Consider the following 26,465-nt stretch of genomic DNA (forward strand, 5'->3'; position numbering starts at 1 on the left):
TGAGTAAAATTCATGGTCTTAAATGCAAATATTACAAAAGATGAAACGCTAAAGTTTGATGACCTAAATAACTCTCTCAGAATAAATAAAGACTGAATATGAAGGTGACCTGCTCCTCACCTAAATGAAATTAAACTCAAATAAAGTGAGTTTTGTGAGAAAGAAGTGAGAAATGAGGTATAAAGAAGAAAATTATAAAAATAAGAAATCATTACATAGAAAACAAATATACTATGCTGGTCATGTTCTATTTCATAATCTGAATAACAATTATACATATGTATTCAAAATGTGAAAAATCATCAAGTAGATTTATAATTTATATATGTCTGCATAAATAAATCACACACATACATTTTACTTTAATAAAATAATTATACTATGATGAGTTTCTTAATAAATAAACTATTATTTCATTGTAAATCTGGCTTATAAATTGTTCTCCCTTGACAGAAAATCCTTAAAGGAAATCAAACACAGTGAAAAACCTATATTCCACAACCTAAGTCATACTTTAAAGGCTTCTGTAAAGATTGAAAGAGAGAAGACGTGAAATACCTAGCAAGATATCAAAAAAAAAAAAAAAAAAAAAGGTGGGGCTCACTCCTTCCCCAGTCTTTTTGGTTTCTCCAACATGGAAAGTAGCCTCCCTACTGCCTTCTCTCTTCCTATTGTGCATACTAGGGAGACTACCCGAATGTGTTATATCTGAGGTGATATATTCCTGCCTTTATCTTCCAATAGTATATAAATCATTAATTTCCACTGCTCAACATCAATATAATATAACCTAATCAAGTATATGGTCCTCAGGTTAAAATTAGGCTCCAACGGTGTTGGCACTAAGAAGCAGACCACTGTGAAAACGAATGGGATAATTTTAAAAACAGGTTTGATCTACCAAGAACTACATATGTTACTTAGAGCAGACCTAGAGTCTCAAACTCTGGGAATCCTGGATCCTAATGGTTAGAAACCAGTGGAATGCCTACAGTGAACTGAAGACTTTCCCTATCTCCCATTCTCCTTCCCACTTTTCAGCAGTACCTCTCATCCCACATACAAAGAAGAGGAGAGCTGATTTGAAATAGTCAAATTCTAAATCAATTAGCCTATACCAGCTTTCCCCCCAGGTACTGGGAAAGTAGTTATTCTCATTATAAGCTCTGTTTTGGCCTTCCTTTGTAGTCAGGGGTTCCCAGTATAAAGGCAGGCCTGCTCTTGAGTCCCAAGTACAAGGAGCTTGTTTTGCTTCCATCATCTTTATAATACCAAGATGAGGCAGAAGGCTCTGCCTAGTTCACCAGGGTTGTGCTTTGGGGTTTGCAGCCAAAGCCTCAGCCTGTATTAAAGCGTTCCTTGGACTTTGTTTCTCTGTGTACACATTTCCCCTGATGATCTTCTCAAGTGAGTGTTGGGCTGAGGACAGGGTTTGGTGTTCCTGAACAGCCTGGACAAACATCTCTTAAATACACCCCAACACTCCATCCCTAAATCTCATTTCTTTATTGTAAATTGTATGGTTGCCCAATTAGGAAATGGCAGAAGGAGGAAAAAGAGAAGAATCACTGTTTCATAGCTTAACCAGGTATTGCTTTTTATTTCAAGACCACATAAGAAAAATAATCTTAAAACTTTTCCATTACATGAAGATATCATTTGCTCATCCCTTAAGCTAATTTGTGGGACTTTTTTGATGTAAAAGACAGAATTACTGGAATAATTACTACAAATATTTTTGTTTCATTTTTAATGGAAGCTCTGATAGCCCTTTAGGTTATCTTCAAGCTGTGACTTACAAGAATATTTCCAAAGGCTAAATTTAAAAACCATTGACTCAATGTCTAAGAGGTCTAAAAACAGATGATAGATAGATAGATAGATAGATAGATAGATAGATAGATAGATGCTATTGATTGATAGCCTACAGAATCCAAAATTTAGGTAATCACTGATAATGTTATTACTAATGATCATTTATGATGTGATCTGAGATTTCCAGAATGTATAAAATATGAAAGAGTGCAAACAAAGTCAGTAAAAAAGACAAGATGCCAAAAGGCTCTGTGGCTACATGCTTTTACTTTTTGAACACTCTTCTCCTTTGGTTTATTCCATTTTCAAAAAATACAAAATGAAAACAGTCCCCTGAGGGTGAAAATTTGATTTTCTAATTTTTCCTTCCAAATATAGACATCTTACCACCATTAATGCAAATGATTCTGCAAAGCAGCACATTTACAAACGGCTATTAAACTAAATATAACATTAAGTACAATCCATTAGTTCTGATTTCCTAAATAGGATGAAATTTCAAGTACTGACCTAGTTTAAAAATCAACTTGTCAAAATCTCTAGTCACATTTTCTTATGTCTTGCATCATTAAAAAATCATACTTTCAATATGTTTATAGCTATTTACAGTTTTTAAAACACTTTTACATTTCCTACCTTAATGAATTCTTATAGCAAGCTTATGAGAAATATATTATTAAACCACTTTCCAGATGAAAGAAACTACAGGTCAAGAAGTTGAAGAAACTTCATGTAATACAGCCAAATGGTCAAGCCAAGACACGAATTCTAACTTTTAATGCTCTATTTCACTGCACTGTGAAACTCTTATATTTCTGATGAATATATTTTGCTACCTAAAAAGTTTAAAAGATAATTGCCCTGAAACCTCTAAACCTCTTATATAGCAAACTAATGTCAAGCACCTACAATGGTTTAGGCTCTGTACAGATAATCTGTAAAAATTTTCATTGAGCACATTTATAGAATTTAATACATAACCTAAAATGGGTCAGAGAGAGAGAGGAAATGCAGAAAACCCAAATAAAGAGAAAAGCACCTTTAAAAGTATTTAAAGTAAATCAAGAATCTGTAGGAGTTAGGTGATGTTTTTAAAAGTTATTTTTCCTTGGGGTGCTTGGGTGGCTCAGTAGGTTAAGCGTCCGACTCTTGATTTCAGCTCAGGTATGATCTCGTGGTTGTGAGATCCAGCCCTGCATCAGGCCCTGTGCTGAGCATGGAGCCTGCTTGGGATTCTCTCTCTCCCCTTGTCTCTCTCAAAATAAATATGTAAACATTTAATAAAAGTTACTTTCCCTCTTTTGCTGTTGTTTCATGAACTCCACTTGTACACACAGACAGGTGATCTACTCTGTGCATCAAGGAAGGAGACTTGAAATACTCATTAATCGATTCTGTTGGAAATGCCCTCTGTCTGGATGCCTGCCCTCCATGCCCTGTCCCTTAGGTGCTAAATACAACTTGTGCCTCCAAACTCTAGCGAGAATTACAAGGAGGGTAAGCCTGACCCCGACACCTCCAACTTGCCCTGATGTTGTTCTACCACAGAACGCTAGCCTTCCCTCTGTGATTATACTTATCACAATGCATTCATTGACTGACTTGGCTGTGACTTTTATTAGAAAATTACCTTTGAAAAGAGTTGTAAAGAACCCTGTAAAAAGGAACCAGGTATTATTCTACTTTGTTCCCCAGTGCCTTATAAGGGTATAGCCTTGCAGTAAGTGTTCACTAAATGTCTGCTAAATGCACAGAATCTATGTGATCACATCTGTGTCGTGGTGTCCTTATATTCCACATAAATACAGGTGAGGACACTGAGGGCCCAGGAAAGGTGCTCCATTTAGTGGCAGAATACTTGAGAAAGCTCTATGGGGAGAAGCAAAGAGCCTTCACTGGTTCCAAAACTTACAAGCATAGTCCAGTGAAAATTAATTTTTATATTTGAGTTGGTTGGTAGCTACCATTCATTGTTTTTTCGTTTTGTTTTGTTTTTTTTTATTTTGTTTTGTTTTTTAATCCCTGCTAAAGTGCCTTAAAGTACTACACTTCTCTGGAATCTATGAGGAAAATTTTGAGAGGGAGTCCCATTTTTGGAGAATAGCTGTACGTTGAATTCCTTCCCAACTTAAAATTTCAAAATCTCCATTTGGTAAAACTGCATTCAAAAGCACCATCATTAAGAGGCACAATGGCCTTCAACAATAATTTTTAAATATTAGGAGTAATACTAATAATGATTACTAACATTTTTAAATCAATGGTTCCTGGCCAGATACCACACCAGGAACTCTGCATGAGTTTTCTTATTAAATTCTCACCACATTTCTATAAGCAAGTTATTGTTATCACTAGTTACCCAGGAGGACATGAGATTTAGAGATTACACAATTGAAAATCACAAAACCAGAAAAGGCAGAGCAAGGATTCAAACCAAAGTCTGTCTATGTCCAGAATCCAAGCTTTACACCATGCTAACCTTGGTGATTGTTTAGCTGTTTAAATCAGAGCTCTCAGAAAACCTCAGTTCTTCCTCCTATTAGCTGTAGAACATTGGGCAAATGATTTCATTTCTTTGAGTTTCCTCATCTATAAGATGGGGACAATAAATGACTATATCATAGAGGTAAGAGGAGTAGATGAAAGGATGTTTCAGGGTGTTTAATAAGCATAGCACTAAGTAAATAACAGACCCCTCAATAATTGTGTTAAAACAGGAATATTATGAGCCTGTGACCCAAGAGAGCATCAGTGGGGATAGAAGGTGGAAAAGAGATTTTATAAACATTAAAAGGCAGAACACAGAAGACTTGTTGAATGCCTGGATAGATGAAGTGAAGGAGAAGGCAGAGTCCAGAATGGCACACAATACTAGTACTATATTTTTCCAAATGCTCAATGTTCCCCAACATCAAAAGCAAATATTTGACCAATACTGATGAGTAACAGATGCACCAGTGAAAACTTGGCTGAGCACTAAAAATACTCGTACCCTACAGTTTCATTTTATTTTAACCTAAGGAACAGAATGGTAACAATAATTACTCCCATGTTAGGGCTTTAATATCATCCTAGAATATACGGGAAAGGGGCACAATACAATTTTTCTCTCCAAAGGAATAAAGTAAAAGACAGGTTGACACCATATTTAATTCAGAAACAATTTTCTGAATTTTAGGAAGAAATCTCTTCCCCAGTTTGCATCATAGACTTAAGTACATATATCCATCCAGTACAGTACTGTTGTAGGAAGGTAATTCTACCAAATTTATAGATGCATGAGTTTTAACTTGAGAAGAGATTGCAGAGATCCCTTCTCCATGGTAAGGCTAAAAAATCAGATAAACAGAAGGCTGAGGTGAATGTGGGTGGATAAGTGCAGCTATACAGTAAAACAAATATAATTCCTCACAATAATAGCACCATTTTATCTGCATTCCCTCAAAATGACACACTCGTCCTTGAATGACCGTGTTTTCAGCAGGAAGGAAAAAAAAAAAAAAAAAAAAAAAAAAAACCTTAAATGCTTTACTTCTAACTCTCACCCTACCTATTAATATCTAAAAAGCAGTATCTGTGTACAGTCTTCCCTCTCCTACCCCAAAAAGAAAGATCCTAAACATAGGGTTCCTTTCATTCTTTCTGCCCCACAATCTCCTGCTGCCATTGGGAGAGGGGGGCTGCAGAGGGAACAATCAAATGAAGACAAAACAAAAATTAGCATCACAGGGTTAATGACTTCAGGAGAAAATTATAGTTTCAGGGGAAATGCTTCATGTGCATTCTCCTCGGCCCACATCCCAGACAAGGTAGCTAATAAAAAACACAGACTGCTCTTTTAAAAACAAAAAGTGCAAAGGATTAGAGGTGGGAAGGTGGGAGACCATGTAGGCAACTCAGAGTCTACAGTTAATGGCTCAAAAACACCATTGCAGAGTGCTTTTCTTGAGTGGAAGTGGAGAAAATACTGCCCACCACCCCCACCATGTGCTCCACCCCAAAACAGTCCACGAGCCAGGCAGGCTCTGCTCTTCACACTGTATGGACCTCAGAGCTGGCGGTTCAGGCTTCAACCTTCTACTTCTCTAGCTTCGACCTCAGCTCTTCAGTTCCTTTCACTCAGAACAAGACGGAAGAGGCAGGGCTCTTGTCAAAATACAGATCAGCGGTTCTAAACTTGGGGTCCCTGGTGGGAGTCCAGGGGGTCCACGGGGACTTTGAAATTACATGCAAGCTTTTGCGCCTACACATTAATTGTGCATTTCTCTGGTGAAAACATCCATGATTTCATCAGAAGCTAAATGGATTACTGACACGGGAAAAAGCATTAAAAAACCCACTGCATTAGTCTTTCAACTGAAAAAGTACATAACAAAGGCCAAAACTGCTATTTTCTGAGGTTTAGGCCTTCATATACAGAGTTCGTGGTCCAAGGAAGGGGAAATGCGTACTAGGAAAAGAGATACACAGAACACTGCAATGGGAAAAAGGAAGAACATGCCACATGCTTGTCACTGGCAAGAACATGTTCCCTAGATGATTCCTGCAGAATCTGGGAACTGAATGGGACCCAGAAGGGCCCAGTTCTGGCTCTCCTGAGTCTCAGAGAAGCTAAATATTCATTCAAGGTCACACTTCTAGAACAGCAGCAAGGACAGGATAGCTGTCCTCTCCTGAGCCCTCTGCCTCCATTTCCACACACCACCAGGACAGAAAATAATTAAAAGAATCATCCACTAAAATACTGTCTTTAAAAAGCCAGTGGATGAATGTTGTTAAATATAGAAATACTTTCCACTTAGCACATCACATGTGGTGACAAAAATCAGCCTGTAAAACACTGGAAAAAGCATTAAAAAAACCACTGCATTAGGCAGTGGATATAACTCTTAAGACCTGTCTACGTGGGTGCTTTAATATCTGACTACTTGGAGTCTAATAAGAAATCGTCAATAAGACGTCCATCCGCAGGGAGACAATAGAGGCAAAGCACACCATCTATTGACTTCCAAATGACTGCTAGCAATTCTCTGAGAATTCAATACTGTCAGCTGGGAAACATTTAAACCAGGTCCTTCCAGGGCTGAGATGTACAAGGGACCATATGGCCCCAGCAGAACACTTCAAACAGGCAGCTGTATAACTATAATTAAATCTGTAGTAGTCATGCTATTATTTATTTAGCATATTTTTTTAATGTACCCTCCGCTGAGGTCTCTGAGAACATGTACCAAATTAGAACAATAGAAAATATGGAAGAAGTAGATAAAGAGAATCAAGGGGAGAATGAAGTTCTGACACGACAGCAGACCACAGATAAACAGAAGTTTCCCTGAGGGGTTCTTCACTAGTACCTGGTGGGTTCTGACTGAGCACCAGCACGTGATGACCACCTTACTGACATGAATATTGAGCCTGAAGGTTCATTCACTCTCTTGATAACTCTGGTTCCAGGACTAAGTTCTACCTCTTTTTGGATTTTGAATTTTTGAATCCCCATGTGCCATTCATTTAACATTCGTCAAACCATAAAATCTTAAAAGAACTCAAAGACTAGTCCAATTTCCCACCCAATGACTACAGTTTTAACATACAGTCATTTGCTTCTTGTTGACACTATAGTGAAAGCATTCGGTTCAAGAATTAACTCAAATGTCACCGCTGGCCAGTCCCCAGCCCCTGGCCAAATTCATACTCCTTTCTCTGGGCTAAGACATCTACCACCCTACATTATATTTATAGATTTATCTCGCATTCTGAAATCAGAACCCCTAAAAGGCAGAGACTGTGTTCTATTCATTTTTTGCAGTCCTGAACTCTTGTATTGTGCAAAGGAGGACTTAATTATAGCTTCATAAATAAATTACTGATAGAGCTCAATTTCCTATTGAATTCATCTTTACACTAAAATAAAAGCTGCCTCCATGAAACATACACCTTCTATTGTATTTTATGTCTACAGCAACAGACAGTAAATCTATCTCTTTCACTATAAAGCAACCTTCATGACCTTCGTACCCCTCCAAGAGTTTTGGTTAAGTTACTTCAGTTATTCTTAGGTTAGTGCCCAGGCATCTCACCATCCTAGTTACCATAACCACCACACCCCTGCAACTGTTTCTGAGTAATGGGCATCTTTGAAAAACGTAATTCTGATGAAAGTCATAAACTTTCTATCCAAATATAGCAGGACTTTTCCTATATTCTTATTCACTTCATTTCTGAACTTACATGATTCACCTTTACTCTTTTTTTTTTTTTAATTTACCTTTACTCTTGTTAAATTCCTTGTGGTTTCAGCCTGTCAAGGCCATTATCCATCTTGATTCTAGGATTTAAAATGTAAATAGCTAACCTTGTCAATTTTGTGTCCTCTGAGAATCTGATAAGCATGCATTGTGCCTTAATCCAAATTGCTCAAAAATCTGTTCAATGGGGCAGTACAAGCCAAAAAATGCCAAGGCATTAGAAACCTTTTCCATAATTACAGTGGTTACTAATCCACATACTTGAAGTACAATTTTGCTCCAGCTAAAAACCCTTTGATGTTCACACAACTCTCAGCTCATCAAAATGCTTACAACGTCATCACGAACTTTATGGATGCTTACTACAATCAAGTGGCCTGTTCAGAAAAGAAATGTAGTAAATAAATATTTTTAAGTTCTTCTATTCAACATGCATAGCAATGATTTAGATCACAGGGTAGCAAATTTTGTCTTTGAAAGATCAAACAGTAAATATTTTGGGCTTGGCAGGTGACTTACAGTGTCTATCACATATTCTTTTATTTTTTTACACAACACTTTAAAACTAACCATTTTTAGCTTAACCATTTTTGGACCACTGGCAGGCAGTTTATGACCCATGAGCCATAGTTTGCTAGACATTATCTCCTCAATTCTGAAGCACATAGCCTATTGGTGAAGACAAGCATTTGGCCAACAATTAAAATAGGCAATTATTCAATGACAGTTATGGTAGATGTCATGATGGAAAAGCAAAATGTGCAACTAGAGCTCATAACCACAGTCTCTTAGACTGGAGAGTCACCAAAAACTTCCCCGAAGAGGTGACATTTACAGAAGAGTGCATGAACACCAGTTGCCTGTGCAGGAAGAGCATTTTAGTCAGAGGAAACAGCCCAAGCAAAGGCCCCAAGGCAGAGGGAGACTGGCACCTTAATAGACCGAAAAGAACATTTGTATGGCTGGAGTATAATCAGCAAGGGAAAGAACCTTGTGAAATGACTTTGGAGACAGAAATTAGGCAGGACAGCGCAGGGCTTTAAAGGCCATTTTAAGGATCCTGCGTTCATCAAAAAGGCAGTGGGAGGCCATCAAATGGCTTTAAGCCTTGAGTGTTGCTTTTGGCACTCTCCTTCAGTGCAAAGCCTATCTTGTATTTTCTATATGCCTTCATAGCACTTAATCAGTTTTCTACATTCTCAGATTTAAAAACCATAATGGTTTGTATTACTGCAAAAATTCTTAACATACTGCTATTGGCTGGCTAGCAACTTGTTACCTTCAGGAAAGAAGAAGGAAAAGAGAAAACACCACCACTACAAAATTTCACTTGTATGGTCCCATGGGAACTATTTAATGTAGAATCATTCTACATTGGGATCTATTCTGATAAAAATTAAAAATACCCCAGTGTTCTATTTTGCTACTTTCTCTTGAACTGCTGCTCCAAAAGTTAAAACTACATTGCTTTACTTATATTACTCGCTCCACTGTCCCTTTGATGGCTTTGTTTCATAGTTTAACCTAGTCCACTACTCACAGGGAAGCAGAAGGCAGTGAGCAGGAACCTCATCTCTACCTGGTGTATTTCACACATATTGTCTTGTTTTATTCTCATAAGAACCTGAGAAATCAGGTTTTTACCCACTCTTTCAAGGCTCAGAGACATTAAGTGTCTGCATACAACCACTCGGCTCATAAGGAAGGAAGCTACTATTTGAACCAACATCTCTGGGATTATAAAACTCAGACCTTTCTACGACTTCAAGCAAAAAACTTCTCCTATTATCCAGAAAATTCTGGCAGGGAGGGGGGGGGATACCTCTAAATCTTCTATTCCGTTGATTTAAATCCCTTTTCTCCAAGTCCTTCCATGCTGCGATATTACAAACTAGGGGTTTGGATCAAGAAGGCATAGCTAAAATGAGACAATATAACCCGCAGCACACAATTTAAACCATGGAAGGCAGGGAGTATATAATACAGGAGTACACAGCCCATACTATAACTAGAAAAGGTAGAACCTTCTAAAAAGCCTTTCATTTTCATTGATTCTGTTTTTTATTTTAATAAAACCTGCATGTTATCCTACTTCAATACATCTTTGAAAAATGAAAACCTATAGGGAATTTTTAGAAGTATAACTAGAAGCTTTGAGAAGAATTCATTGCACTCTTCTGCATTAGCAGGACTTCATTCCCGGAGTTCCAAGAAGACGCGGGGGCACAGGAACAACATTGCCATCATCCCAAGAAAATCCCTTTATGACATGTTTTACAGAAGTTTTCATGATCCCCTGATGACAACAGTTACTCCATGAGAATCCCACATTTAGAAAAAGAGTCTTACAACTAATTTAAGTACTAGTAGCAGTTGTTATTTTTCTAAACGAGATCTTCCTTCTGGGTGTAGTGTCTGGAGACCACTTCTTAGAGATCATAATTCAACAAGGCAATAAATTATGCACCTAGTTTTCCTTCATACAAAACCACAATACAGAGGTTACTTATTGAAATTTCTGGAATTCCCCTTGTTTATTTCTCAGTATCACAAATAAGCTGATATTAAAATGGGCTTTAACCATCAGCGTGATTTGCGGAACAATGAGTAATGCAATCAGAAGACACCGTGAAGAAAGATCAACATTTTGCTCTGACCAAAAGGTTTTTCGGAAACAAGCCATCCTAATACATAGCTGTATTTCAACTTGACTTGTTCTTTTTTATTTTCAATAATATAGTTGGGTGTTTACCATAATGCTGTCCTGGCAATCTAAACTATAGAAAACTGTATGAGTAAAACAGGGTTACAATAATGTACAGAACTGTAAAGTCAATAATAAATCCCACCCAGTGACAAATTCTTTCCAAATTTGATATACCTTACCAATAATTTCTCACTAATTTCATACAAAGTGAAGTAGCTCATATCTAAAAGCACACTGTTGAATAGTCCATCATTTGAAATGTGTTATCCTTGGGAAAACTTAGCAATCCCATGTCATCTTGCAATAGAACATCTTTCTGTGCTGACAGTTGGTTTTTCCAATATGTCCTTGTGCCACACTATACTTTGTTTTAAATAAAGGGCAAAAAAAAAATATGGTGTTTTCTTTAAACTATGTCAATCAGCCAGTTAACTATGTTCCATTGAGCTTTCATCATGAGAAAAATGTGTAAATGGATTTGTAACAAATGAAAGAGCAAACTATATTTGAAATGTTAGCATTTGCATTATTGTCCTAGCCAAAAAAAGGAAATTTTAAATGTAGGAGATGAGAGAGAATGTGCATTTCAAGCAACTGGTTAACCTAATGAAACACTCCATCAGTGATCAGAGGAAATACTAATTTTTGAAGTCACCAGAATGAAAAGATAAGACAATAACAATACTTAAATCACCCTTCTCGGAGAAACTCTCATACACATTTTCTCACCCTCGAAAAAGAAAAAGTTCTCAAAAAAGGGTAAATAGAGGCTGATTCGCCCTTGATTAATCATCAACATTCCCAACAGCAACTAATTCACAAGACTGCTGCCTCCCCAGACCCTCTGCCTCCCCACATTCCACCCCATAAGGGAGATGAAGACATACATACACATAAACAGTAACAAACAAGTGAATCTTTGTGAAATGACAAATAGTAACTGCCAGGCAGTGTCAGAAATTCAAGACAGGAGTAATTAACATGAACCAGAAAGTTCAAGGATGCATGTAAGGAAAAAAGTAGCACTTGACTTCGGCCTTGGAGTAAAGGTAGGACTTGGAAAGGTAGAGAAGAGACATTTGGGTCCAATGGAAATGAGCATGCAATAACAATGTTCATGAAAGTACAATCAGACACATTTCATTAGAGTGCAGGCAGAGCAGTGGAGTGCAAAAGTTAACAGTATGAAACCCCAAAGAGCCAAATTAGCAATATAAATTTAAAAGGTGGGGAATGAAATCTAAAATGAAATTGACCTCCAACCCACCCAATCTTACCGCAAAACCAACCAAAAACCAGTAGCACATTTAAAGAATGACAATGACAATGATAATTAAGATTTGTATAATATTTGAAAGTGTTTTAAGCATGTTCCTTTTCACACATCAGCCTGTGCAAGAGGCAGTTCAGACTGGATTACAACAACTGTATTACAAAACAGGAAACAGGTTCATAGCAATTTAAGGTTCAGCATGCTTATTTAAGTCTTCAAAGCTACTCCTGAGATCAGCTTCATTTTTAAAAAATTCAATAATTCCTTTTCCTCTTATGAGAAAAAAAAAAAGATGAAGGTTATAATGATGTGTACCTATCACACTTAATGGTCAAGAGGTGAACAGATCTATAGTGAGAAGGAGTACTGAACAACCTGAAGGTCAAGGAACCATGGGGTGTTACAGCAAAGCACAAGTAAGGATCTGTAAATTAAGTGAGTGTCCACCACGGTCCATGGACAAATCAACAAGCTAACTAATCTACTTTTGCTAATTTTACAGGTTAACTCTAACCATAAAAAAAAAATTGCAATCTTGCTGTATTTCATTAGGAGGGTTGGGGACCACGATTTCAAGGAATTAGAAATCACATTATTTTCTATTTACTGGATAAACCAAGTCATTCACGTGTATTGTTAAACTGCAGACAGTTACATCCCAATTTATATCCCCTATTTACCTCTTTCTCCAAAGACTATTTTATTTGGCTAAAACTCTTATCTTCTGTTATTTATGTTCTCTAAAATGGAAAGATGCTTCTAAAGTCCCTCGTTTCTCTTTGATTGATGGATCTGGCCCACACAGTTATCTTGTCTTTACTGAACTGCTACATTTTACTGTCGGCACCACACAGTTTATTTGGTCTCTTGGCGAGTTATACACTCACAATCTAAGATTATATATTATACTTTTTTATGCTTTTCTCATTGACCTCCACCAACACCACTTAGGGTATGGCCACACAACAAACCGTTGGTTCACTGAATCTTAATCACTGTGGCAGTAGAAACATCTGGTCACCGTAAGAATTTTTTAAATCATTGGTTTATTTAGTAGTAATTCTGGTGATTAGCCTATTCAGAGTGATGTGTGCCTCAAAGACAGACTGCAGGGCAATAACTCTCAATTTGACACCTGTCCCTTGGGACCTAAAAAAAGGCCCCAATCCAAATAGGCAGAATCCCAGTGGTCATTAAGAGGATAGGCTCCAGAGCCAGAGTACTGCTCTATGACTTAAATGCTATTTAACTTTGGGGAAATTACTTAATCTCTTTGTGCCTCAAGTTTGCCAGCATGTATAATGGAGTTGGTCGTACCAACCCCAAAGCATTAGTGTAAGTGTCCAACTATATTAGTTGTTGTTAATTATTGTTAAGTTTTCTTTATAGAGGAATAGACTCCATGCTATCAGGTAAAGCCCCCGAATCAACAACAGTGCAGCTAATTTTGAAGTTCAAAGCTATTACAATGGATCCTTATACAATGACTCAGTAACTTTCTAGTCCTTTGTATGTCTATGCATAGAACACTGATTAGGCAATAATGTCAGTTTGGTATGACTGACTACAGTTTTTCAGATTGTAGGGGAAAAAAATCACCGCTGCTCTTTTAACCTGGCAGCAGAGATGGAGGAAGAAAAGAACGGTTGTTTTCATTTCAGTTCAGTTCTAGGGAGTGAAACCAGATCATTGGTGGTAACACATGAAGAAATCAGGAAGCTCTGCTGGTGACTGATAAGGTCATGAGATTCTGCTGAGGCAAATAAATCAACTAGCCACTGGATCAATCAGACAAGTGAGGTGGAAACAGTGGGAAGCCCTTCTCTTTCTGAAGAAGAGCAAGAAAAACTTCTTCCCATGGCATGGCCTCTTCGTAAATCTACTCTGCAGTGATGCCCTGTTGGGAGGGAAATAAAGAAACAGCAAAATCTGCAAATACTCCCCTACATGTAAAGAATGGCTTGCTGCTCTTGTCTCAGTTATCCCAGATGACAACACTCCTTCAAAGATCCTGATAAAGCACTTCCACATAAGGTATGAACTTTTCCTTTACCTCACTTCAGAGTCTGGATGGAAGTTCACTTAAAAATCTCTCGGCGGTGGCGAGCTGGGGAGAGGAAGGAGATGCAGAGCCAAGCAGCAAATGTGTTGAACAGTACTTCAGAGAGAACACTTGTCCAACTCTCCTTGCAATTTTCCTTTTTGTTCCAAATGCTGACCACCAAGAAGGGCTCTTGAGAGGAAGCCATCCTTGGTTGCCAAGGAAATTCCCACAAAGCCTAAAGGATTTCTTTGAGAGCTGGCAACAGCAACACCTTTAGCAGAAGCAAGAAGAAACATACAGGTGGCCATGTCTACAGCCACTGTTCTTTTCACCTCTTTGCCTCAGAATACACGAGGATTAGCCAGCCCAGAGATGCAATCAGACCAGGACAAGAAACCCAGTTTTAGCCTCGATATTTTAAGTTTCTGACAAAAAGCCCCCAAAGTGAGCTGGGAGGCAGATGCCAGTGACTGAGATTCTTTTCACTTCAGCGACTTGAGTCGCTAAGCTTTTACTGGAGTGAATCATAAAGGAGAAACTCAAATCTGACTGGCATACAGTGTCCCAGCAGTGGAGGAGGGTTTATTAAAGTGTTTAAAAAATCTAGGACACAAATTGGTATAATCTTTTGGGAAGGTAATTGGCAATACACAGTGAGCCAGCAATTCCACTTATAAAAATTTCTCCTCCAGAAATACTCACGAAAGAATGCAAAAAAAGAAAAAAAAACAATAAGGATTTTTCTTAAAAGCTTGATTGTAATTGCAAAGAAATGAAAATAACTAAATATTTATAGTAGAGCATCATTTAAACAAAATATGATTCTTGTGTACTACAGCCTTTAAAAAGAATAATGTAGATGTCTATGGCATTGTTGAGTTTTAAAAAATCCAACTGCAAAACAATATGTTCCTATTTGTATTTTATATAAATAAGTATATAATTTTTATGCATAGAAAAAGCCTAGAGGACCCTCCATCAAATTGCTAAACAGTGGTTATTTTGAGGGTGAGAATTTGTGAATTTTCACTATTTTATTCATACTTGCTTTGTTTGAATTTTTACAGCAATTTTGTATACTTCTGAATTAGAAAAAAATGAAGTTTAAAAAAAAGCATAGAGATAATATGTTACTTCAGCAGGCAAAGAATGGCTCCATGTATATATTTACAACTATTATAAAGGGTTTTAACCAGGCCATTAGCATGTGCATCTTAAGGTATTGCTGTTTTCTGGTTTTGTAACAATTTGCCACTTCCAAGGGGAAAAAAGTTGTTTATCTTTTTAACGAAGTCATGGTCAGAAGTGGGTAATGTGTGACATGAGATTAGACATCCATCAAAGATAATTGTTGATGGCATTCTATGACTCTCTTTGATAAATTCGAAGAATATTCATGGGATTGGAAAACAGGTAGAAATGCTACCTATTGAAAAGAGGAAACGAAGCATATAGTTATGAGGGGACCTCAAATATAAAACATGCTGGTTAATTATTTAAGACATAAAACCTGCCATCCCTTTTATTCAATGTCCAATACAGGAATGGCCTGTAGTTCTGCTGGAGTTCAGTTCTTTCATAGGTACAGGTAAGAGTATGACTCAGACCCCTCACTCGACTGCTCTGTCCTGCTCCTACATACCAGTGCTCCTTTATGAACCATAAAGACTGAGATGTTTGTCTCTGTTCCTCAGAGAGGGCTCCCGTGAGGGTTACAGGAGTCACGTGTTCATGGGTTTTGCCCAGGTGACACACCACACACCTGACGTCAGTTGACAGGAACATCAGTAGAAGAACTGGAGATACAGATGCCATCACTCAAAAGCTCAGTCTCGCTACTCTTGGTGGCCTATGTCCAGTTCTAGTGCATTAAAATAGTTTAATGTTACATTAATATTGAGTAATAATTTAATCTAATTAATAGTACCTGTATTTTAACTAGGAAAGTTTTTTTTTTTTTCTTAAAATACTTTGTGAAACAGAAGAACTTCCTTTCCTCAAAGGAGTAAGATCTCGATGTCTATGGTAAATATATTAAGAAATTGGCTGTTGGGTCTTTAGAGCTATCAGTTTAATGCACTGTGGTGCACATCCAGTGCTTAATTACAGGAACAATACCAGATGATCCAGAACACTGGCAAATTCCTCTATCCTATTGCACAGCATCCTCAGTGATCTTTTCAAAATGTAAATCATACAACTCTCCAGGTAAAACTCCTCAAACAGTGTCTCACTGCTCTTAGAGTGAAATTAAAAGCTACCCCTGTGTAACTTCCCTGGCCCATCTACTACTGCACACGTGCTACCTTTGCTCCAGCCACTCTGAGCTTGTTTTTATTTCTTCCAGTTTCTTCGATACACCACACTCATTCCGGCCTCAAGGTTTTACTATTGCTTTTTGCTGAGTCTAGAAGCCTCTTCCCTCAAATCTTCTCTTCCCTGGCTACACCTCCTACCTAAAACAGCTTTCCTGTACCTCTCCACATTACTCTGCTATGTTTTCAAAGTAGTATTTGTGATGGTGTGAAATTTCTCTATTCATCTGTTTACTCATTTTTATTGTTAATATTGTCTATCTGTTCCCCAAAGCATGGGAGCTTTATGAGTCAAAAAATTTATCTGTTGCATTCACCTCTGAAACCCTACCTCCAAGAACACTTTCTAGCACAGAATATACTTTTTGAATGAATGAATGAGTTCAAACGACAGCAGCATACAGTTATGAGGTGATTTAAAAGTTCAAATGTATCGCAGCCTGACAGTTAACTTAAAACCATAGTTCTAAGTTTCACAAAAGACTCTTTTCTTTACCTGAAAATACAAGATAGAGCTTAGTTAACTTCAGACAGGTTCATCTGCTTCCTTTCCAAGCTGACACAGAACCCGTTTCTACATGAATGTTAGTCTTCTGATTCAAATAAACAGCTTTCATGAAAGTATAGCATTATGAAAATGGGAAAATTCAACTGCCCCAGTTTTAAGTGGGACACAGATTCATGAAAGCAATATATCAGTGCTTCTCAAACACTACTAATAACCATTGACCGTTAATTCTTTAGGCATATGGCTCTGCATCAGGTGGGAGAAGGAAGCTATAGAAAGTCAAATTTCTTACAGAAAAGGAAAAAAATGGTGACAAACAATCAGTTTTGTTTATTATCTAAATGGCAAACTAACGCCCTTTGAAAGAGACTCCAAAGGCAATCATTGCAGTGGCTACACCAGACCCCAGCAGGGACACCTGGCTGAAGGCTGAAGGCAAGCCGTAGCCACTGAACCACAGGGAAGCTCACTGCAGCTACTCAAACTCTAGTGACTGATGACATCCAAGGACAAAACCACTGCCTCACAACATGCCTTTGTTCTCAGGTTTTCACAGATGTGATCCCATTTGGAGCTCGCCCAATACCGCAGTGTTTCAGGGGTTCCTAAAAATGTGCTACAGACAAGTATTATAACCTCAGAAAATATGAGCCTTTCTTAGCCATTGCACCTTCTCCAAGGAGAGAACAGGACCACCCAGTGCTCAGTGTGAATTAGAGGGCTTCCTGGCTGAGCTGTGAAAAAGAAAAGGAGGTGCTACAGTACTTTTCTGTTGCTGTGCATACGAAATAGCTATTAACGCTACGGGCAGCTTTATGTAAGCCTTAGGAAGGAAATCTTCAAAACTATGAAAAAAATCATCTCAGCTGAATTTAGTTGACTCATTTCTATATCACATATGTGTAAGAAAAGGATGAGGGGTTGTTCAATCACAAAATGTTTCTTTCTGGGTTCCATCTTAAGACAGTCATGGCTTAGCAATTTCAAACTTATACATGATTTTAATGGTTCCATCCTCTTACTCTCTGACAAAATATTTACAGCCAGGTCTATTTCTGCAAACAAACAAACAAACAAACAAACAAGAAAGGAAAAAAAAAAAACAACCCAGGACTTTAAAAATAGAAATCAAGACCAGCAAGTATATAGGAAGATAAAAGGCAATAAGTGATGCCAAAAATGATTATAATACACTTTGGAAATTAACCTTAGGCCAAATTCTACCAGAAGACCAATGGATAGGTTCTCAAATAAGCTAGCTAAATAATGAGACCCACCGAAGAGATAACCAGATAAGAAGTTACAACGTTATGTAGAGAAGTGTCTCCCTGAGAACCTGCAAGGTATTTTCCACATCTCCTGCATCCACTGTAGTCTACGGACTGCAATTTCACTGAAGGTGGATAGTGTAATTGTGAGACGTTATCGCATTACTGGTGAACCTGAAAACAAGTCAAGCCCTTTTAAAGTCATTGTACCACTTAGCAAAGTCCTTCCACCACAGTTAGAGCTAAGAAGTAAAATGATGAGAAAGATTTTTATCCTCACAGCTGATTCCATACTCAAATGCAAATCAGAACTAAGCCACTGCATTTGGCAAGTACCCATTGCACTTGTAAGTTTTTTTTTTTCTTTTTAAACAGAAAAGGAATAAAAGGAGATAGAAAAACAAATCAATCTAAGGTAAATGGTGAAGGTAACTGGATAATAAAGAAAAAAAATCCTCCATAGCAACAAAATAGAAGAGATTATTTATATAGATTTACAAGTAGATGAGCTCCAGATGTGTTTTCTTATCTACTTCTCCCCAGGTGCTTTTCTGCTTAATAAACATAACATCCAAGTTGAGGCTCTGAATCACCTAAATGTTGGCTATGCTCTTCTGCTGTTAACTATTTTGAGCTATTTCTCAATAAGGCAGCCGCTACTGAAATCCTAAGTACATAGGCTTGGCAGAGCCAGAGAGAAAAAGTGCAGTCCACAGATTTGTTTCTTCTGTTTTCCCAAAACAGAATCTCATAAAAAATATGCCCTCAAATTTTGTCACCATGTTGCTGTCAAAGAAATTCTGCTCCTCTTCATAACTCTGAACATTAAACCCATAGTTCTTGTGCTACTGGGAAGTTATATAGCTCCAGGAAGTCAAGAGGCACCATTGCAACTGTTCAAATTATAGCCAAGCAGAATAATCAGTCAATCAGAAACTTCAGTTCCAGTCGGATGGAAGTTTTTTGGGCCAACTTGGAAAAGCATACAGAACAAGTTTGACTTTACTGCCAAGATCATTTCCAGGACATTGGCTAATTAATTATAAAAGCTTTTTCAAAACAAATTCGAGCCTGGCAACTTTTTCCTACCCAAACAGAGGGGGAAAAAAGGTTAAAAAATAAAAGCCGGAGTTTATTTTGTTTTTTTGGCTGTAGTTTCATCTTCTTTATAAACCCATTTTCTTCTTCTCATCCTAAAATGATCCAGAAGCTTTGTATTTGAAGTTACTAAAATAGTAAGAACAGAAACTGAAAATATTAATTTGAATTCCTACTCTGCCTTGGGTTGTAGAAGAGATCATGGGTCAGTTACAAAACTTCTCTTCAAACTCTTTGGTGGGAAGCAAAGAACGGAGTTCCTTCCTCTTTGTGGGAAGCTCACTGGATTAGCTGCAGTTACTGTAATAGATACAACGTAGATGGACAGTTGCTCTTAAAATGACATACTCATCAACCATCACTTTCTGGCTTTGAAAACAAAAGGAACAAAACTCCTGAATGAAGTCTTCCTGGTTTCATCTTAGTACGTATGTACCTCGATGAATATGAGATGTTCACGATAAGCATCAAAGATTCTGGTTTCAAGGACCACAATCCCACAGGTTTTACAGCAAAATCAACACCCCCAAATCATTATGTTCCAACATATTTCATCTAACACTGGCATCAAAAGCTTATGTAATATGCATCTTAAGCCATCAAATTTCCTCTGCATATGCCCAGATCTGAAGACACTCAAGAAGGTAAGAAATTTCTCTTAGCCAGCATTTACCAGCTGCTTATTGGCAAATTCCTGGCAAGACAAGAACTGTCTGTAATAAAAGAAGCTTTTTCCAAAAGAGTCTGCCAAGCAGATATTCCTAACTCTGCCTTATCCAGTATTAAGACCCCTGGCAAACCACATAAACAGAACGTTACTGGTAAATATTGAATGGAGCCAAAATGTGCCGAGTAGTGTTGAGGGCAACTCTAAGTCCTAGTGGACTGAGCTTTCCTGCTACAGGTTCGTACTTCCCAAGGTATCCAACGTTTAAATGACCTTCTGCTCACTTCAAGGGGTAGGTAAATGCAAGGGAGGAGAGTGATCTACATTAGCTTATGAAAGGGGAGCAGCTCTAGGAGTCAAGAATCAATCTCAATGCAATAGGGAGGTAATTAAGCCTGAGAGAAGCAGACAGTTCCTCTTCTGAGGAACACAAATTAAAATCAGAAGGACAACACTAGACTTCAGAGAATCTTGAAAGTCCACAAATTAAAATCAGAAGGACAACACTAGACTTCAGAGAATCTTGAAAGTCAGGAAGGGAATTCTGAACTTAACCTGATGGGAAGCCATTATAAGCTTTTGATCCAGGAGAGAAATATGAGGGCAATAATATGAAAAGTGGATTATTGACATGGGAGAAAACAGACAAGGGATTAGTTCCAAAGCTTTTCTAGCAATCCAGTCTGAGATGATGAAGGCCCTAATAGGGTGCTGCTGGGGAAGGGAAGGAAGAAAGAATCCAAAAGCCACTTCACAAGAAGGAGCACAAATTTACCTTTCCCGTACCTTTTAGAATTCACTAAAGCTTATAAACCTTTGTCACAACTGTTAAGTGCTGCCAGTGAAGAGGCACGTCGTCATAAATAAGTCTCCCTCACCTTAGAATGTATAATTCAGATTTATTTGTTCAGGTGGAAATTTCACCCAGTTAGTCCAAATAACTGGTTTTGTTTTTTAATGTAAAGTGCAAAATTACACCCACTGGCCATTCTCTGTGTCCAGATACCCACCCAACTGGGAACAACTGCCCAGGTTCTACCATATTCTTTTTTCAAAGAAAGCAAATCAAGATTCAAAACCGAATTGCTCTCCATGTCAAATAGGCTACTTACTATGTTTTCAGAGACAACATAAACAGCTAACAAGGCTATCATTACCTTTGCCTGAAGAATCTCCCTAAAGTTAATCGTGGCCAGCATTTCTTAGACCTTTAGTTTATCAGTGCACTTTTTCCTAAATAATACCTTTAATCCTCACAATAACCCTGCGGTAGGGATTATTATTACTATTTTAAAGCCTATAGCTTTAAAGACAACTATAGCTTCAAGACTATTTTAAAGACAACTATAGCTTCAAAACTTAAATTGCCCAAGAGAACACATCTGTAAGGGCTGGAGTCAAGACTAATTCTTATCTTCGACCTTCAAATCCCTCCACATACTGCTTCCCCTTCCCTCAGAGGAAGTGCAAAAAAACCCCATCCACACATCTCAGTTCATTTTAAACTGGGAACCATCATTTCTAATCTCATTCCAGCATCTTCTAGATACATATTTAATCTTACATTTTTGGAGTAAGATGTCTTTGCTTACCTGGTCCTTCTCTGGTTTATCGGAAATGTCATTCAGACTGGAGGAAGTCAGATTCCTATGGGTCATGGCTGGGCTACCTGAAAAAAACAAAAGTGAACCCTAATTAAAGTCTTCTTTTCAAAACCACAGAGACTTTGGTTATATACTTCATAAACACTTGTAGATGATGATGGGAATGGCAATGATGCTTCAGCTCCCGTGGGGTCCCCCTGAAGAGTTTTCTGGAGTCCAGGTTGGAGCACAAAGACAGTTAAAAGAAAAGTATGTAAAAACCCAAATACCATTTTTACGTCTTACTGCCTCGTTCTAGTTCAAGATGAGTTAAACTTTGAAAGAAACATCTAAAATGATAAGCATAAAAAAAATTTACTCCTGGTTTGATTTGCCTTTTGTCACTGCCCTTTACACACATCCTAATCCACATGGTATCCTTGCCATGTTCCCACAGAGGACATGGCCTTTGTCCTCAGGTCAGCAGAGCTGGCCCCAGATTACAGGACTGGACCTCCTTTCCCCAGGCATCTGCAGTCCTTCCTAGTGTACCGCTCACTCTGATAAATCGAAAAACCCATTTGTGGTCCCTTCTCCAGCTAACACTTTCACCAAGAAGATTTCTCCTTAGTGGGTATCTAATCCAGAATTCCCATTCTTCACCTCAGAGTGGTGTTGTCACAGGCCCCTTACTTCTTGCACTCCCATAAGCATATCCTTTCTTTCCCCTTAACATGCCAACCTTCTTATTCACGTTCAGGAATGGATTTCATCAGGAATACTTCGTGGGAACCAAGCTCCCTGGCAATACAGTGGCTGTAGGTCAAAGCCAATGGCTTTAGACACCATCATACAAGAAGAGAGGAGGGACATCTAGAAGAGTGATAGCCCATCTTTAAGTAGACTATGTTAACCAAAAGAATAACATTCTGTTCATTCTGCAGTTGGACTTGAAATTTCTAGGCTTACTAAGCAAAAGAGTAACTTTTCAAAGCCACGGTGTTTGACCCAACCCCTGCAGGGTGCTGAGTAATGCATTCATCATTAATCCTCAATGATCTGACTCAGGCTGGTCTTCACATCAAAAGGACAAGGGTTGAAAAACAAGCCCCAAAGTTTGAATTCAGCTTCACATTCACTACCAAATTATTTTTTAGATTACAGACTTTAATTCCTTCAGATAGAAACTTCAACACATAATTTTATAACAGACTAAAATCGACTTCTAATAATTTGATGTCTATATAAAAGCAGCTCTAAATATCATAATGGTCTTTAACTACTAAATCAGAAAAATCAGAATTTTCTTGAGCTGGCAAGACAGGGTGTTTTCCACTCTGCTGCATTTCATTGAGTAAGCATGGCCTAGATCTCTTAAACCCTTTACCTGGTAGGACATTTTATTCTAGGAAAATTTGAGCCCAGGGCATTTTTCGAAGTAAAGTAACATCTGAAAAACTGCTTTATGAGCAAAATTAAAAGAACCTTATTGGAGTCCGCATTTTCTTCTTTGAACTGCACACCAGGTTTCCAATGTGTACTCAAAATAAAAGACACCAGGTACAAACGTGAATGCTCCCAAATAATGATGGGCTTAAAAGTAATAGGGAATGTAGCTATAATTTTGCACTTTACATTAAAAGCAAAAGCAGTTTTTTCGACTAACCGGTTGGAAATTCTACCTGAATGAGTGAAGAAATCTGAACAATATATTCCTAAAGCAAGGAAGCCTTAGCAATTCTAATCATAAATTAAAAGTAGTTTATGCAAATAAAGAGATGAGGCTGATTTCTTTCTTTTTTTTTTTTTTTTAATGTTTATTTATTCTGAGAGAAAGCTGCTGGCGCTAGAGAGAAGGGGAGCAGAGAGAGGAGACAGAGAATCCCAAGCAGGCTCCCAGCGATCAGCTCAGAGCCTGCCATGGGGCTCAGTCCCATGAACCATGAGATCACTACCTGAGCCAAAATCAAGAGTCGGACACTTAACTGACTGAGCCACCCAGGCACCCCAAGATTGATTTCAAATTATCAAATCAACTGATATAAGTGGCAGTACTGAAATAATTTTTTTTTAATGTTTTATTTGTTCTTGAGAGACACACACACACACACACACACACACACACACACACAGAATGCAAGCAGGGCAGGGGCAGAAAGAGAGGGAGACCCAGAATCTGAAGCAGGTACCAGGCTCTCACCTGTCACAGTGCCTACGTCATTCACCCCACTTCTTCTCATCACATAGGCATTTTATCATCTCACATAAGAAGAGTGAGTACAGTACAATAAGATATTTTGACAAAGACCACATACACAGACTTTTATTACAGTAATTGTTATATTTATTTTATTATTGGTTATTGTTGTTAATCTCTTACTGTGCTTAATTTATAAATTAAACTTTATCATAAGTCTGTGTATAGGAAAAAACATAATATATACAGGGTTCAAGGCATCCACTGGGAATCGTGGAACGTATGTCCTGCAAATAAGAGGGACTACTATATGATCACAACTCCGGGTTTGGAGCCCAGTGATGCAGTTCTAACAAACCTTTAAAGTAATTTTGAGACATGCTAGAGTTTGAGAACCACTGCTCTAAATAAACCAGTTATCTTAACAGGATGGTGTGTCTCAGGATCTGAATTAAAAGAAGCACATATAAATTGAGGTAGGCACAGGGGTAGTCCTGACAACCTCGCCCTCCTCCAAGCCACTGCTCTAAACTACTGTATCTCAAGCAAATCATTCAGTTAGCAACCTTGCCTCAGAAACACAGAGAGAGTGTCTTACTTGGCTTTTCCTCTAAGTCCTCACCTACACAATCAAATAAATAAATTTGTTTGGGAACCTCATTGTTTAATCAGCCTTTTCCAGAAACATATCACCCAAATCCAAGACAAGGACAAGAGCCAAAAGAGATTACAAACCCGATTATGTCTGGAATCAGAAATCTGTTCATGTTATTTTAGCAAACCCGGGAAGCTGTTACGCAACTGATCCCTAACAACGTCCTATTGTAGGTATTTTGCACCTGACATTCAATAAGACATATTATCAGGATAAATCAATGCTTTCTACTTATAGTTTGGGCCCATAATGTAAATTCATTATATTGCAATCCTAAGTGGGTGGAGGTAGTAGAAGAAAATGTTAACTTATACCAAAAAGGTGAAATGCACGAGGACCCTGAAGTATGCCACTTCCTGCACAGATGGGGGATTCATTCACTCAAAGGTAACCACACTCAGCCCTTTCCATCAAAATCCAGGGCATACAGGGGTGTCTGCGTGGCTCAGTCGTTAACCATCCGACTTCGGCTCAGGTCATGATCTCACAGTTCGTGGGTTTGAGCCCCGCACTGGGCTCTGTGCTGACAGCTCAGAATCTGGAGCCTGCTTTGGATTCTGTGTCTCCCTCTCTCTCTGCCCCTCCCCTATCCCCCCCCCCCACACTGTCTCTGTCTCTCTCTCAAAAATAAACATTAAAAAAATTTTTTTAAAGAAACAAACAAACAAACAAAAAAAAATCCCAGGGCAAACAAATGTTATATAAGTGCTCTTGGTCCAAAGAAACTTTGTTTTTGTTTTGTTTTGTTTTTTTACGTTTGATTTCTACAAAAGAAGAAGAATCAGCCTCAGGTGCATAATCATAATTAATTTCCATATCACTGTTTTCTGGCCCTAAGAAAAAGAAAACTTTGGAGAATCACATTTTTAGGCAGTTTCACACAATTAAAAACAATTTCATTTTGAAAGTACACACTTGGCAGGTACATACTGTCTTCTATAAAAATTAACTGCACTCTGTACTAAGTTTGAAAATCATTGTTCTTCTTTAGCACACATGTAGCAATTCATAAAGTCCTTTGCAATGATATCTATTAGATACAATAAGAAGGGTGAGGAGAATGTACTGCATAGAAGGAAGATATTTAAATGTGTACGTATTAGATAAAAATGTAAATATGTATGTAATGCAATTAACACATCACCCCCCTCACCTCATACCTTTACAATGAAGCAACAGAGAGCCTCAGAACAAGCTAAAACAAAGATCACCTGGGGTATGAAATAAACTGGATTTTTTATCCTTAACAATTAAAGACTAATTTTAGCATGAAAAATAACTAAGGTAACTTACATAAAACAGACATCAGGGAATCTGGGTGTCCATGTCAGAAAATTCAGAGGTATGGGTCTGATCTGCATTGTTTGAGACCATAAAACTAATAATAAATGTAGTTTTGGAAGAATGCATACTAATGTCTTCTGTATTCCACTGACTCACTGATATTCTCCCCCCCCCCCATTGTTGACATTAACAACTCTACTAGAAACTGTCTACATCTAAGATTAAGGGGCAACTAATCCTTTTAAGGACTAAGTACTTTAACTTACATTATCTTACTTAATGCTCATATAAGCACCTTGAAGTTAGTATTCTAACTTTACACATAAACAAAATGAACTTCAAGGAGGTTAAGTTCATGGTCACACAGCAAGTAGTAAAACTATAATTTAAATCTGGATCTCTTAATACCAAGCCCTCTGCCTCTGAGAAAAAAAAATTGGTCTCTCTATGTTATTTACATAAATAAACACACAAACTTCACCATTTCTAATAAAGAGAAAATTTAACATATAACCAAAAAGAATATATTCTATTTCCATGCCAATTATATACAATATAATGTTCTTAAGAATATTTAAGGCAGAAACATTCTTGGTTTCCAATTTGGTTATTCCCAGAGATGGAGTACACATTTCTTTACTTTTTCGTTTTCATAAAGAAAAAAAAGGAGAGAAGGGAATTGAACTCAGCTATAATGTTTGCCACTGTGATTAAATAGTAGCCCAAAACCACACCTCTGTAACAAAGGAGAAAGGATGCTAAAAGCATAGCAATGTAATTATAAAAACAACAATGTCACATGT

The 26,465-nt window shown here is 37.8% G+C and overlaps 1 protein-coding gene across 8 annotated transcripts in view; it reads right to left on the reverse strand.

The window, feature by feature from the left end:
* SLC4A4 (solute carrier family 4 member 4) overlaps positions 1 to 26,465 on the reverse strand; it is a 345,028-nt gene that overhangs the window by 123,565 nt on the left and 194,998 nt on the right. For all 8 annotated transcript variants that reach the window (XM_045473804.1, XM_045473800.1, XM_045473803.1 and 5 more), the window contains one exon: positions 21,536 to 21,612. In XM_045473804.1, coding sequence (XP_045329760.1) covers positions 21,536 to 21,612 — 77 coding nt within the window. The remainder of the gene's footprint in view (positions 1 to 21,535; positions 21,613 to 26,465) is intronic.

This window comes from Leopardus geoffroyi, chromosome B1, assembly GCF_018350155.1.
Source record: "Leopardus geoffroyi isolate Oge1 chromosome B1, O.geoffroyi_Oge1_pat1.0, whole genome shotgun sequence".
Classification (NCBI taxonomy): Eukaryota; Metazoa; Chordata; class Mammalia; order Carnivora; family Felidae; genus Leopardus; species Leopardus geoffroyi.